General features: G+C 48.6%; 1 protein-coding gene across 5 annotated transcripts; it reads left to right on the top strand.

Annotated features, from left to right (window-relative positions):
- The first annotated feature begins 887 nt into the window (after positions 1-887).
- LOC117220017 (arylalkylamine N-acetyltransferase 1) lies at positions 888-15,810 on the top strand. Of its 5 annotated transcripts, none has more exons than XM_033469630.2 (4): positions 888-1,061; positions 12,472-12,739; positions 14,689-14,905; positions 15,131-15,810. In XM_033469630.2, exons 1-4 carry the CDS (start codon positions 897-899, stop codon positions 15,327-15,329), a joined length of 849 nt encoding a protein of 282 aa, XP_033325521.2. In that variant the 5' UTR covers positions 888-896; the 3' UTR covers positions 15,330-15,810. The 5 variants fall into 5 exon arrangements, with proteins under 5 accessions (XP_033325521.2, XP_033325528.1, XP_033325529.1 ...); XM_033469637.2 differs by lacking the exon at positions 888-1,061 and adding an exon at positions 1,291-1,512; XM_033469638.2 differs by lacking the exon at positions 888-1,061 and adding an exon at positions 2,641-3,011.
- The last annotated feature ends 51 nt before the right edge of the window (positions 15,811-15,861 follow it).

Below are 15,861 nucleotides of genomic sequence, written 5' to 3'. Positions count from 1 at the left end.
CCCGCGTTCCGCGCGGTTGAACCAGAGCGCACCGCGACAGCTGTAATTAAATTTCGTCTGGCATTCGATTACCCGGCAAAAAGAGAGAAAAGCCGCGTCGAACGTCTTGATCGTTTAACGGATGCCCGCGTGAAATCGTCGCCGACGTCCGGTGTTCCTTGCGAAGCGGGGAGATTTATTGGACGCGCGGAGCGCGGAGTCCGCGCGCTCCGGCACGGTGCTCGGAATCGTTTTCTAATTACACTCTCGCAGTTCGCAGGTAAGTAATTGCTACCGTAACTGCGGCAGTTACTCGCGGCAAAGGTGTCCGCCGCCGGGTGGTCCACGCGCGGCCGGCGCCGATTAAGCGATCGCGATAATTTATCTGATCGAGCCACCGGGGCGGGAATGCCAATAAACGATCGACGACGTCGCGCCGGATGGAACGTTGAATTTTTTATGAGGCCGCCGATCAACGATACGTGCAGCTATCGACGCGCGCGCGAACGTGAAACCGTTCACAATTGACACCTAAACGGGGATCCGAGCCCGCGTTCCCCCACCCTCAGGATCACCCTCTAGATCGCCCTAGGTCCATCCAGACCCTCGTAGATCCCGGTAGTTTCGAGCCGAGCAATTGAGATTTCCGCGAGAAATTCTAATCACGCTGGCCGGCCAGCGATTTAGAAGTTGAATGCCATCGACGCGGTTGATCCGCCTAGCATTGAATTGGTTAATGTTGTTAGGGTCAACAGAGGGGCAGTGGATGCTGCTGCCGTGCCGCAAGCTCGTAGAAGAGACGAAGGCCTGATTTACCAACGGGCCTCGGATCTCGCTATCTAATCAAATTCAATGGGAAAATAGATTCGGGGTTACCCTTTCCACGGCTCGTCGCCGAAGGGATATTACGTTGCCGGATGGTAATGACCCTACCCTATTGCGCGAACTTTGTCCTCCGTTGTTCGCAGTGCGTAGTTGGCGATAGACCGAAGGGGACGACGCGGCCGCGGTTTCGTTCTTTCGAATCGTCGAAAACCTATAGAGGGAACAGAGGCCCGGTCGAGATTCGTTGGTTCTCCCAGGTAAGTGGGACGCGGCTATTTCGTCCACCACCGACCGCTTCTCTCGTCGTCACTGTCGCGATATGTCGCGCGCCACGGTCCACAGCCCCATAGGGGATACCGTATACCGTTGGCCTATGATAGCCACATCCGCAGATAAACACATTTCCTCGGGCTTCGTGTAATATTCCGCTCGAGGTCCCCCGGTTCGTCGCGTCAACTCGCGACAACACCGTCCCTCGAACATTGTTGGGAGCCACGCCGGCCCGTACTGGCTCTCTTCCATCGGTGCAACTTTCTTCCTTCGGCGTAACGATAAATCGATTTGTTCGCGTGTTATACGATAATCCGATCACCGGATTTATTGGATCGGCGAGAGACGGACGTGTCCAAAGACGAACGTTTCGCCGACCGGCGAAGATTCTTTGGCCAAAGGAGACCCAGTTTTTCGATCCCGCCGCGTCGACACGATGTAAATATACCGACGACAGTGCCACTGTGCACGCCTCGATCCTCCTCCCGCTGCTATTCTCGGACGAATCGGTGGCGCATCTTCCACGGGAATAGCGGCGAGCGTGTGCCTTACCTCGCCCGTGGAAATGAAATTGCGCTTTCATCGAGCCAGCCGTTGCTCCGGCGAGCCGCTTTATCTCTTTCAACGGCCGCGTCGGAAATCTCGGCTTGCTCTCGGATTGATCCCCAGGTGTCCCCGCCCTATCCGGGGAGCCGTCGTCGTCGTTTGCAACTGTGCATGCGAAACGTCTAATTGTGTCGTAGAACCGGCGATAACGGCGACGAGCGCTCACGCAGTCCGTATCGGTAGCGACGATTGCTAGTCAAAGGTTACGCACGATTATTGCGCGGACTTTGCCGCCTCGGCTAGTGTGCAACGATCGTCTTGCGCTAGTCAGCATGCAGTTCGAGTTACACGGGTACTCTGCTTTCGGAGGTGTGCACGTGTTCCGGGTACACTTCGAGCGCAGCAAGCTGTTCGTCGCGAGATCCGAGACTCCGCCGAGTTCCTCCGAATTGCTCCTGGAGTTAGTGGATAATCTATGAGAATCGAATCTGCGGCGAATCCCCTGAAATTGTCCCTGAGCTTGTGAACGAAACTGGACGATTCGGGCTCGTTTCTATAATCGAGCCGTTTATTTTGAAAGTGGCGTAAGTCACTTTTTCAAAACAATCGAGTTCATGGTAACACTAATTGCGATTGAACGGTATTAAAAAAGTGACTTATGCCACTGTCAAAATAAACGGCTCGATTGTTGAAAATCGGCAACTATAAAAACGAGCCGCGGGGCTCGGATAATCGTATCCCCTCTTCCCAAATTGTTCATTTCTGTTTGGAAGCTCGGGAACAATTCCAGAGAATTTACCGTGCCGTGAATGGATTCGAAGACCCACGGTGTAAAGAGCCGCGACAGATTAATCAGCGACGGCGACGAGACGCGTAGATCGTTTTCGTACAATTTGGAAGTCTATTTATAGTTCCCCGACGTTGGGCGACGGCGAGACGAACGAAAATGTGGAAGGACCGGTTTCGGGGAACCGACGGACGTTCTCGAAGACGGGGAATTTTCGGGTTTCGGGCGAGAGGCATCGTTGCTCGCGAAGCATCGAGAAATGTTCTAGGTGCATTCGCATCGCTGCATCGGACCTCGCCGCTTCGAGGTATCCGGTATCTGGATTCGCGAGGCCGTGCTCGCCGAGTGTCACGTACAGGCGACAGGCAAAGACAACGGACTGTCGGGCCGGGGGGCCGGCGGGGGGTTTTCGCGCAATCATCGAATACCTGCCTCGATTTCATTCGACCTGCCTGCTGCGTACATCGATCGCAAGTGTGAACCCGTCACCTGGCCTGTCAGCTGACCGAGACTTTTCCATTGTGCGGCCCGCCCGTCTTGCCCGAAGGGGGATGATGCTACTCGCCGGGACCGAGGGTCGAGTCGTTCCAGTCGACAGATACTAGTAACGTTTCAGAACTCTCTATCGATCTTCGTTAACTTTATTGTCTCTTCGCGTTCTTTCTCTCTCTCCCTTTTTCTCTCTCTTTCTCTCTCTCTCTCTCTCTCACTTTGACATCTCGTCGAATTTGCCTCACGATCCCCTGCGAATTGGATGTATCGAGGCCATGGAAACCAGATTCGTTTCACCTTCAGGATACTCCGGTGAAAAGACAATTATTTTATTATTAAAACGCAGAGCGATCGTAAAAGTTTGATGCGAGGTATACCCCGAACACAGTCCGTTAAAGGCGAGCTTGTAAAGACGATGGTATTGATATTGCAATCTCGGGCACTGCAGGGCGAGCTACGCGACCAGCGACCATGTTTCTACCGGATAATCGTACCCCGATTTCCTTCCGTGAGAGTTTCCCATCGGACACGCTCGGATACGAACTCTGAAGCGAGCGCGAGCACCGGGCTCGAACGAACGCTAAACGAGATTAGCCTCGATTGCAGCGATACCGTCCGATCGAATACACGGCGATCGCAGCCGCCCCGTCGGGGGGTAGAGATTTTTTTCAATTCCGAGCCTCGTTCGCACAGAAAACGCGAACGCCGATGTTTTCTCGATTCCGTTCCGAGCGAGACCGGGGCAGAAAAATGGTCCGGCGAGATATCACGGCGATAATTTACGTAAACCGCGTTCTCAGGAACGGCTATTCGCGTTCCTTTCTTTTCCCCGCCGATGCTTAAGTGATTGTCATGTGCACTCGACTCGCGGCGCGATTTAAGCGAAACGCAGTCGGGTGCGACGTATGTATTTCCTTGTTTTTGTACGTCCAACCAGTCTTTACCCCTTCCGCCGCACTCTCGCCTGGTTATTTGAGAAATGTGACTGTCTTTTGCAATTTTAATTGCTCAATTACCGTACGCATTAACCCTTGCGACACCAACGGGACACGCGCGGCGGGGAAAAAAGTCATCAACGAAAACGCTATCTCCGATGAACGTGCCCGCGGTTACAACCTGTCTACCCCTACGGCACCCTTCTGCCCGTCTGTCCCGGGGTTCCGTCGAGGCGATTCTCGCGAAGAAACCGGCAAGCGAAATGATACAATTTTCATTGATAAGATTCCGCTATTTTCGCGTGACGTCTCTTCGGCTTTACCACGATGCCGCACGAATCTCGAGCGTTTCATGCTAATTCATTGTTGCGAGTGCGATTCGGTGGCTTCGCGGAATACAGTTATAAGAAGCGCGACGTCTTCCCACGAAATGAATCATTCGCGCGACGTTGAAATCAATTAACCAGTTAGTTGATAATGATTGCGATCGCTTTGAAAAGTGCCTGCCTAAAATGTGTCGCGAAAAGTAAACGATAACGAGTACACTGCCTAACCGAGACACTTTCGATTTGTTCGTTTGACTTCGCATTGGCCTACGAATACAGTAATGTCTCTCTAATTGACGCTCAGATTGTCCACAGATATGGACAATTTGGGAAGAGGAGATACCATTATTCGAGCCTTGCGGTTTGTTTTTATAGTTACGAATTGTCAACAACTATAAAAACGAGCCGCAAGGCTCGAATAATCGTATCTCCTCTGCCCATTTTTGTGCATTTTTTGCAAATTGTCCATTTTTGTGCGCAAATCTGAGCGTCAATTAGGAAGACATTACTGTACAGTAAATTCTCCCTAATTGACGCTCAGCTTGGAAACAAAAATGGACAGTTGGGAAGATGAGGTACGATTATTCGAGCCTTGCACCTCATTTTTATAATTATTGACAATCGGCAATTATAAAAATGAGCCGCGAAGCTCGGACAATCCTATCGCCTCTTTCCAAATTGTCCATTTTTGTGCACAATCTGAGCGTCAATTAGGGAGACATTACTGTACAGTAAATTCTCCCTAATTGACGCTCAGCTTGGAAACAAAAATGGACAGTTGGGAAGATGAGGTATGATTATTCGAGCCTTGCACCTCATTTTTATAATTATTGACATTCGGCAATTATAAAAATGAGCCGCGAAGCTCGAACAATCCTATCGCCTCTTTCCAAATTGTCCATTTTTGTGCACAATCTGAGCATCAATTAGGAAGAATTTACCGTATTCAGAACATCTTAACCTTCTCACTGCTGCTGACGCGTATTTACGATATGTCATTTACCGATCTAGCCGCGTATTCGCATTGCTTTCACAAGCTAAGTAAAATTATGTAGAACTGGAAAATGCATCAGCCGTTGATATACTCGTAAGTATGCGTAGGTGAGATGACCAGTACGAGATGGCAAATAAGATGCACGTACCGTTGTCGTCCGTAAAAGCTAAATGCGCAGTGAAAAGGTTAAAATTCGCGAATATAGTTTAGTTTTCGCTAAAATTGCGACTCAACCGGCAAATTACGCGCGACGAGTATGCAGGTCACGGCACAAAATGTATCGTCATTTCTTCGCGACGAGTATACTCGTCGGATACAGGTAACTGGTTAAGAGGGTGTCGAAGGACGCGCGAGTTTCGCAAGAGTCCCGCGATCATCGTCGCGGGCCTGCGACGAAGTTGCGGACCTCATCGGGCGATAAATCATGCGCGGTTTTCTTCGTGGAACAGGTTGTACTTGAGGAAAGCGGTCGTCGTAACGGCACAGCGTAAGGTCGGTACAATGGGATCGGTTTCGCGAAGGCGTATCCAGCGGAGAATTTGTTCGCGCGGATCGGTCTCGCCGCGGCGCGCGGCTCTCGGCTCGACAGCAAGTGACGGTAGGGGCGGTTTAATGGTAATTAAATGCGGCGGACATATCTGTCGACGATTCGATTTATTGCGGCGACCGCGTAGCATTGTTTATTCCAAGGAGATCGGGAATAATGGAGCACCGGTGGCGTGTCCCTCGGAGCCGCGCGACTATTGCTCGCGGACGGTCGCGCGAACGCGTCGCCGTCTGCTCGGATGTGCAGGAAACACCGAGCCGAACTGAATTTTTTTTTGGTCGAGGTCGCCGCCGATCCGATCGGAGAACTTCCTTTATTCCATTCTATTTTTTTCTCCGCCTTTTCGTTTCTTTTCCCTCTCGGCTCTCGCGGTGGCCTTAAAACGTTCCGCGAAAAGGACGCGTTAAGGATTCGAACGGCCGAGAAGGAAGGAATGGCCGACAGCTTGTATGGCTCGTAACTTCTTAAAACGACGTCGATTTATTCACGGGCTCACCTCGAGGCGATAACTTGCATTTCATTATCCGCTACGGATTTAATGCCGGCGAAGGTGTACTTTGTTCCGATTGGTTTGCCGGTTGCGGAACTGGCACCGCCTCCGTCACGCTCGGCTCTGCGATCATTTGCGTACACGTGTAGCATGTATCGGGATCTGTTAACGGGCGGGTGGTTACGTCACGGCACGCTAAAGCATATCAACGGTCGAGCGGCTATCGACGAAGGAATCGTCGGGAATTATGAAAACTAAACGGTCGAACGATAGGAAACATCGAAAGAAACGAGGAGGCGGCGGCGCGCGCGCGACGAGCGGACGAACGCCGACGGTGGAAAATTCGCGGCGATAACAGGAGAGCCGGGAGAGCTAATGAATTGGACTGGCGACTTAATCGCGCGGATTAAATTAGAACAGTTTCCTTCACCGTTGAAAATCGCGTCGGTGCTGTAATTTAGCCGCCCCGCGCAACCGATTTACACACCGGTTCTCTCGCGCCGTTTCCGTCAATTTATTCGAAAAGTACCGCCGATCCGTTTCTCGTCGAAACCCGACGGAGTCTGGTCTCTCTCTCTCTCTCTCTCTCTTTCCCTCTCCACTTGGTAACTTAACCCAGCTTAAGTTGCTCGGTTCGTGCGTTAAATAACCGAGCGCATTCGATACACTCGTATCCTTCTGCGCCTTTCCAAGCGAGCCCAGATCCGCGACGAGCACAGACCGCTCCGCGATGAATAATTATATCTATCGGAAACGTGACTGCCTGTCAAAGCGGCAGGCTTACGGTGACGTGCCCGCCAATAATAACTTTTTTAATTAATCGCCGACGGTGAATCAATCCTGCGAACCTTTCAGGACGCTTCTCTCCGCCTGTCCTACTATAAATCGGTTGCCGGCGCAAGGGGTCACGGTCGAAGAGTCTACCTGCCAGGCTAACGATAGGCGAACCATCGATCCGGAATGATCGCTGGCAGCTTCTGTAGAAGAGGGACCGAGGCTTCCAGTTTGTCGCGACCGATTAGGATCACTTTCGTCGAGAAACGATACTCGTGTTCTCGATTTAGCGCGACGAGCCACGACGTCGTGTTTGACACTAGAGTGCTGCCAAAGCAGTCGAAATGACAGGTTTCTGATCTTTTTCTTTTACAGTTTCTGACGTTGTGAGAATATTTCTCGGAGGAATTTTCAGGCACGCTTCTTCGTCGAAGTATATATTATGATCAGGCTTTCTTTTACGCAATAAAGTAGCTGTAATTTTAAAGTATAAAGATGGTATAAAGATCCAAGTTAGATTCGAGTTAGTATAAAGATTCAAAGCATTTCAAAATGTCGGTCCATTATTTTTAATCTAATAAAATGATTAAAGAAAGAATTAACTCGCTGTTCGATCTTTGCGCCTCGCAATCGATGCAGACAATTTTTATGTTGCGCAAAAGACCTGATTATAATATAAATCAAAGGAAGCTTAAATAAATCCGGTCTTGGCATTGTTATAAAGCGACATACAATAGTCGCGTTTAGCGTTCGCTGGTTAAATTGACGATTAAAGAGCTGCGATAAGGAGCACGATGCGAGGAAAGGTCAGCTCCATCGCGGAAGTGGCGAGCGTTGGGCGCCCGCCGCAGGATCCGGTTCGAAAGGATCTCCGAGTGACTTCACTCTGCGACCGTTCGTCGGGCCTCGGGATGAGAGGCTGCGAACGCGGCGATCGTGTTCTCATTGCACCGCGTCGCCGCAAAGGACTCTGGCGAAAAAACGACGGGAGACTCGTTACGAAAAAGAATGGATCAAGAACCGAACGAGCGCTGTGAAATGAAACGACTATTAGTTCCGGCCGATAGCTCGAGAAAAAAAAATAGAATAGAACGAGAAAAAAATTAACGACAACAGAGTTAATTTAGTGGGCATTTAGTTCGACGCTCGATAATCAGGAGCGCCGCGACTCGATGTCATTGAATGCCAGCTAAGGTATGGCCACGGTTCTCTTCGCCGACCTTCGCCAGCTTAGATCGACGATAGTTCCGTGACCGGTCTGGATCACGTTCTGTCTTTCGTTACAATTCGACCGAATTGCATAATTTCGGAGGGAATGAACTATCATCGCCGGGGTCCGGTTGCCGAATCCGGTTTCGCTGCTGGCGATGATCCACCTTGGATCGGTTCAACGACCTCTCTCTCCTCGCTCGTTTATCGATCGCTTTGTACAGGGTGCCGTGTATCTGGTGGTAGAACCGGGTAGGGGCTGATTCTACATTAAAAAGTAAGTTGAAAATATAGAGTCAATTTTTCTTCATCGGGGGACTGCGTTTTCGAAAATATCGTGACAAATCTCATCGAATTTTTAGATCAGTTTCATTAATTCTTCTCTTCAAATTAAATTTCTACATACGTTTGCTAAAGTGTTGTTTTGCAATTCCAGTTTTTCCAACGCTGTAATAATTCCTTCTTTTTACTGTTTAATATTCGATATATCATCGGTGTACAAGATAGACTCAAGATAGACTCTATATATAGACTCCAGAAATAAAAATCCAGCGGCGACAGGTCTGGAGAGAGTGGCGAAGAGTAATGAAATAAAAATTTCTAAAACGAAATCCCGAGTGAAAAAAAAATGTATTCTATATCTCCGACTTATTTTTTGACGCAGAATCAACCCCTTATCCGGTTGTCCTGGCAGTTGCAAAACACCCTATACTAATTTCTTTTCCGCTGTTCTCTCGGCTATCTATTTCTGTCGGGAATATTTTCCCCGGTCGACTGTATCGCATTTGACGGTGTATCGATGGTAATTTGAGAGCGGAGTAACGAAAGTATCGGTAGAAAAGTCCATAACAGGTGTCTTGACTTTCAATTTCAACGAGCGAGTAGCAGCGGCGGCCATTCGATATTCAGCCGCGAGCCGTGGCAATCGACGTCCCCAATTTGCATCCTAATACAACGGAATCGACTTTTCATTTTATGCAAACGAATCGATTGAAGGAGCGCGCGCCGCGGCTAGAGGATTCGCGGAACGGTTCTCCCGGTGATTTTCCGAAACGGACGCGCAGTGGCGAGGTTAATCGGTTTTCGGTGTACCCGGAAGAGCCGATTAAATACGCCGGGGAGATATTTTTCGAGATCGGGTCCGACGTGTGCGCTGAACTCGAACAACGAATCGCCGAGGCTGCTCGAAAGATCATCCGCGATTCCTCTTGTATAATGTATCGCGGGAATCGCGACGATGATTGAGCCACATCGGAACACCTGCATCTTCCGGGGAATATAATTGTTGCGATCATTAATCGACGGCTACGGACTAATTAACCCTTCTCTCCGTCGAGCGCCGGTTCACTTGCCGATCGAGAAACAATATTCTTCGGCCGATGTTCGAAATCGTGTTTCCCAATCGTCGACGCGTTGTTCCCTTCTCGTGACGAGCTAAAGGGATTTCTGCGCGGGTCGCGACTGACCCGACGCCGCACGCAGTCCTGCCTCCGGCAATTATCGACGATGACGCCGATTGAAAAAGATACGACGATTCCTTTGCGCGTGTCACCTTCGAGCAAGAACAGCTTCGAGGATACGCGGCTCGTTTAATAGCACGCGCTTCTCGACTATCATCGTACGGACGTGCGCCAGGATCCACCGATATAATGCGATGGAAACGCTCGGCTAATAATTTTCCCCCCTTTATTATTTTCAGTTTTCTATTAACGTGTATCGTTGCCGATCGCGTGTGGCAAGCGAAGCCGAACGTGTTCCCGGCGCATTTTCAATCTCCGACGCTCGTTTCATTTACATCCAGCGATATGAAATGATAAAGCCGGTACAAGGCACGGTACAAATCTCTCGAGATCATTAAATCTTCTCTCGGCACTGTTCTGTCCAGCGTGAATTACCGTGGGACTTGGCCTCGGCCATCGGGAACGCGAGACGACACGATTTGCCCGACGATTTATCTACCTGGTACTTGATCGACCGATTTTTCGGCCACGCATGAGCGCTGCTTAAACACACGGCAATCGTAATAATCGCTTTTAGAAAATATTTCTTATTATGATTTTCATTTCATTTCAATTGATTTCAATCGACGGAAGGAAGTTTTACCATTACAAGTATAATCATAGATGTGCGACGGTGATGCAAAAAGATGACAAACCAGACAAAAGTAACACAAGGTGTAACACGAAGTAAAGAAAAATAATAAGATATAGCAGGTAAATAGGAAACAGATAGCAAGATAATGAATTCGAATATATTTAAAGGGGTAAAGATTCTTAATTGCTCTTAATAGTCAAAATAACGGAGCGTTTGGAGGCAAATAAAAAAATCAACAAAGTGCGATACAGAATTCGCAAGAGCGCAGATCCGAGCAAAAGGCTCGTACTGTGCAAGATATGTCCTGAAAAGGATAGCCCTAGAACTGTGAAATTTACGTGAGGCTCTAGGTATTACATCGAAGCGAACGCAAAAGTAATTTTCGAAACGAGAACTTCGGATTTTCAAACGGATTTTGAAGGTCCCGGCTACATCGAAGCAGAAGAACGCGGCGAGTATATTCAATTTTCCCGGTCGAAATGCTCGGCGAAATTAAAAAACTCCAGAACGTGTTTGGCAGAGGAGAAGCAGGGCTTTCGAACGATGTAAAAAAAAACATGCACGACATACGCGAATTTCTGAGATAATGTTGCGTGCGAAAGATACGCGCGTACCCAACGGCTTTTACCGTATGCAGAGACCGCTAAACGATTCGACTTCTAAGTGGGAGTTTCCTTGGAAAAATATAACGATCCGCTTGATATTCCGATAGAAAAAATATCAGAAGAAGAGGGAACGCGGTGGGGGCGCGGGGGCTCGAACCGTAATGCCCCGTCGATCTGCAAGCTTCCGAAACTAGATTCGCCTGTCCCTGTAAGAACGGCTTTTGCCTGATCAGAGCGTATATAAGACAGACGACGTCCTATCACAAAGCGCAGTGTTGGATTACCACCTCGACGTCAACAACGAGCATCGTGTGTTATTGGCGTAGTCCACGGTGCCGCCTGCATTCAGTGACCCATCGGATGTTCGAATCGATATCGAACCGGCGCCGAAATTTCCGTAGAACCGATCGCGTTGGACACCTCGCCGAATATTCATCATGGACGCTCTGCGGACCTCATCCGAGTTCGGGAATTCGGCTCGCGTCGCCGTTGCCAAGGCTGGCACGAACTTCGCGAACAATGTCCAGAAAATCTCCAAGTACACGGTAAGCCAGCACGAATTTTTCGCGAGCCTCCGACGCGAGAGAAGGAAGGAACGGATCTTCTTCTTCTTCTACGCTGGGATTCGAGGCGATGTCGAATTATCTTCGGCGGCCTCTGAAATCACGCGGCACCGTGCAAGCGGTAGAACGATTGTACGATACGCCGGCAATTACGTGCGAGACAATGTACGATTATTAGAATTATAATTGGTCATTTGATAGAGCAGCAGAACAAGTTCGTTGATAGCATTGAGAAACGGTACACGTCTGGCTCTGATATAAGACGAGATGAGGGGTCATTAGGGGAAGCTAATTACGGGAGGAATACCGGCGAAACTTGATCGTCCGCCGGATCCGTCTGCGGCGTGACGTAACCGAAAATAAACAGGTGCCATTGCGGTAACCAGACAATTTCGCGGGGAATTATGTAAATGCCCGCTACGGCTAGAAACGTCCCGTTAGATCGTGGAAAACGTGTCTCGATCGATAACGAGAAAAACGAGGAATCGCCGGGCGAGGATCGTGCGAATTCTTTCGCTCATTGTCGACGAAACGAAAATGGAACCGCACGCGGTCCTATTAGCCGTTGCGAATCATTGCATGGAACTGGATCAACGATACGCGCGTACACTTCCACACGGCGACCATGTTGGTCGCATTAGAGAACCGATCGAGATAAAGCGCAGCTGAAACGGGAGCGCATCGCGAATTGCGGCATATGCCGCGCGATGCGACGACGGGCCACGTTAATTGTCGCGTGTGAAAGCGCTAATTCAATTCCCGTCGCCGCGAAAACAGCCAATGTTGTTCTAGCCTCCCGTTGCATTGGGTTACATTTACCATACGTATATATGTATATATACTTGCAGCGCTCGTGTCGCAAGATATACTGTTACCGAGGACTTTCAACGATCGGTTACGGCCGCGCATTGTTCAGCCGTGTCACGAGCTGCTCCAGTAAAAGACTCCGGATCGTACCGGATTTCCGGAAACGCGGCGATCCCTGAAAATGGCCCGGACCGAGATCCTGACCCGCGGTGAACGAATTTGTTTCAGCTGGCGGATTCAGCGGAGCCGGGAACCATCGGCATGGACTACCACATCCAGGTTGTCACGAAGGACGACAAACTCAGGATACTGAAGTTCCTCAGGCGGTTCTTCTTCAGGGACGAACCGCTTAATCACTCGATCCAGCTGATACCGGAAAGCGAGGACAGCACCTGCCTCGAGTTGGAGGACTATTGCAGCACCTCCACCATGGAAAACAACCTGAGCCTCATGGCGGTCTCGACCAGCGGAGCCATAGTCGGCGTCACGCTAAATGGTAACGGACCGAAAACCTTTCACCTGTCGCTTTTTCTTTACAGAGACGGTTTTAACCCTTTGCACTCGACATTTGTTATATCATCTTTTAGAATAATTTTGATATTAACAAAATTTGCTTTTGATAAATTGTTAAGAGCCTAACTGTTGCGCGAGTGCCAAGAGTCAATTTTCATGTATGCATAAAATGCATTTTCTCATATAAAATAGAAATACTGTAAGTTAGAAAAATTATTTTATATTTTCGGTTGAAATAGGCTTCGAGTGCAAAGGGTTGAGACCAGCAGAGTCGTATCGCTACTCGTGCTTCCGCCAACGATTGCAAACGATCTTTTCAGCTCGAAGTCCGCGTTGCTCGCATAGCTTCCGCCTGGAATAAAAATTACGGCCGGGAAACGGCATAGCTAGGCTCCGAAAGGGTTAACGCGCAAGCTGACACGGGACTGTTTACGCGGCTCCCGATGTATCTGGGTTAATAACACGGTCCGGTACCGAGAACGTGTTATTCTCAACGAGAAACGATGACACGCCGAACGAAAATGTTCCGCGAGCACGAAACGATGACGAATCGGCCGCGGCGACGAATTTCACCTCGGCTCTATCGGTTTGCATATGTTGCATCCGATTCGAATATTTTGTCGCCAGCCGGATAGCATCGCGCGACGACGATTCGTAGCCGAAGGACGCGGCTTGCCGTCTACGTTTTCGAATAGATTTGCGCGCCAGATAGGCGAGGATCTTGAATGCCAGGACCTTGGAGATCGGCGAACGATATTTACGATGAGGCGCGCGTAAACAGCCGGCGAGCCGGCTCTATCTCGTAAAAATCTGGTCGCGAGGGAGGCGACAGACACACCTACGATGAAACGGTACCGCACAAACGTTACATAAATTGTGATGCGAGTACCGAAGCGAACTGCGAGACTTAATAATCGCTACCGGTTGTCGCAATCGCGGGTAATTATGTTACGCTATCGTCGTTTCCAGTTAGCCGCGCGTTATTCAGATCAGAAACACCGGCTTCACGGCTGCGCCGGAGCAAAAAGAAAGGAGAGACAAAATGGTAACAATGGGAGTGGACGGAACGAACGAACGACTCGTGGCCGCAGCCCGAATCCTTGAGGCGTTTGAAAAATTCAAACCGCTAATTGAACCTATCGACGGATTTCTTGGTAATCGCGGCGACTCTCGACGCTCCTATCTGTACGACGATCGAGTGTCGATAACGTTTGATTGCACGGTAATTGTTATTGATCGGCGCGATATGGATCGTTGAAATTTGACGCGCGCGAAACCGATGGGACTTTAATCGAGGTCCGGCCGTTGCAAACGAGTAACATCGTGACATCGTATATTTTATGGTAATTAGAGACCTTTAGAAATAGAATCTATGCTCGATCGCCGTTCACTGTACAACATACTGGCGCATTGTATACAGGGTGCTTCTGAAACCGCGATGAAACCGGAAATTCTTCGCGCGAAAGCAGATCGAAGGTAGGAGATGTGATTATTTTGAAACGATCCCCTGGATTCGGGAGAATCGGCCTCGGAGGGCTGTCCGTAATACGCGACGCTGCTTTAGGTAGAAAAAGGCAGCAGTCGCGGGCAGATCGCAAAGTTGCGAGCTGAAAAGCAAAACCATGTGTGAAAAAATGATTCGTCCTGAACTGCATTATATAAATAGACGAGCTGTGATTGAACCTCGACTTTAACAACAATGTCTCCCATTGAACGTACGCAACGGAATACTTGATCGAGTCATTATTGCGCTCTACATACAACTTTATTCATTGCCAATTCGCCAACACGGGTTACGCAAACTTCGTCGCCTATTAGTATTCAAGACGGAGTACAGCTTTGTTTTGCAAAGTAGATACGATCGTGTAGGATACACACCCGGACGTTTATACGGTTGTATTTTTCAATCAATCGGATTCGATTGATCCACAGGAAAAATGGAACCGTCGACCGAGGATGAGCCAGAATATATAGTCACCTGTAAAAACCCGAAGTTCAAGAAGATCCTTAGGCTACTGAACTACGTGGACAGGAACGTGAACCGGGACGAGCAGTTGCGGGCGTTGAACACCCTCGAGATCAGGATAATCTCCGTAGACACCAATTGGAGGGGCAAAGGAATCGCCAAGGCCCTTCTGGAAAAAACGATGTAGGTGTATGGAACATTTTTTTAATGGTTGCGGTTCTAGCTTTTTCTCTACCTAGTTGATTAACTACGGACAGGTGAGGGATATAGATAAATGATAAGAAAATAAAAAATTGGCTTGTCTTAAAGCAACTAATCTAATCAATCTAATCAATATAAAATTGAAAAATATTTTTTCCTTGTGTTTCCTCCTTGGTCGGAGATATTTCATGATTGTTTTGTTTGCAGGGAAATCGGGAAGGAGAAAGGATTTCACATTGTTCGCGCTGATTGTTCATCCTTCTATTCGGGAAAACTGTGCGCAAGACTCGGTTTCGAACAAATCTACGAGCTACCTTACGCGGAATACGTCGACGAAGAGGGCAAACCGATATTTTCACCGGCACTTCCGCACGCCGGAGTTGTTACATATATTAAAAAATTGTGAAGAATAGCGCGACATTCTCCTTGACCAAAATTTCCAGAATGACTTCGAGAAACGCACCCTTGAGAACACACGTACACGTTTTTCGATGGCTACTTTTCTAAAGCTCCCCTTATTTATTTATCACTTTTGTACGAAATCATTAAGCGACAATCTGCGTGAAAAAACGGGTGTCTTGTGATCGATTGCCGACATACTATTAGTACAATGTCTTATACGGAAAATGTTCAAAGTATAGATTCAAGATTATTGTGTTTTGTAAAGGTATACCTACATAGAAAGTAATCTGATTCGATTCAGATAGTCTTTAGTATTATCCCTGTTCGGTGGTAAGCGATAAATGTGCTCTTTTTAGAAAGAGCCAGTTGCAAATCATGTTTTAGATTTAGTAATTTATGCTTTTTGTAAATTATCATATACACGTTAGAATTTCTCCTTTCAAAGTTTATGCGACACGAAATACACGAACTTTTATGCAATAAAATCGGCTATAAACCCTTTTTGCCTCGCTCGAAATAAGTGAAAATCGAGAGTA

This window comes from Megalopta genalis, chromosome 10 (assembly GCF_051020955.1).
Source record: "Megalopta genalis isolate 19385.01 chromosome 10, iyMegGena1_principal, whole genome shotgun sequence".
NCBI classification, from domain to species: domain Eukaryota; kingdom Metazoa; phylum Arthropoda; class Insecta; order Hymenoptera; family Halictidae; genus Megalopta; species Megalopta genalis.
Note: the sequence above shows the minus strand (reverse complement) of the source record. Positions and strands in the feature narration are given on the sequence as shown.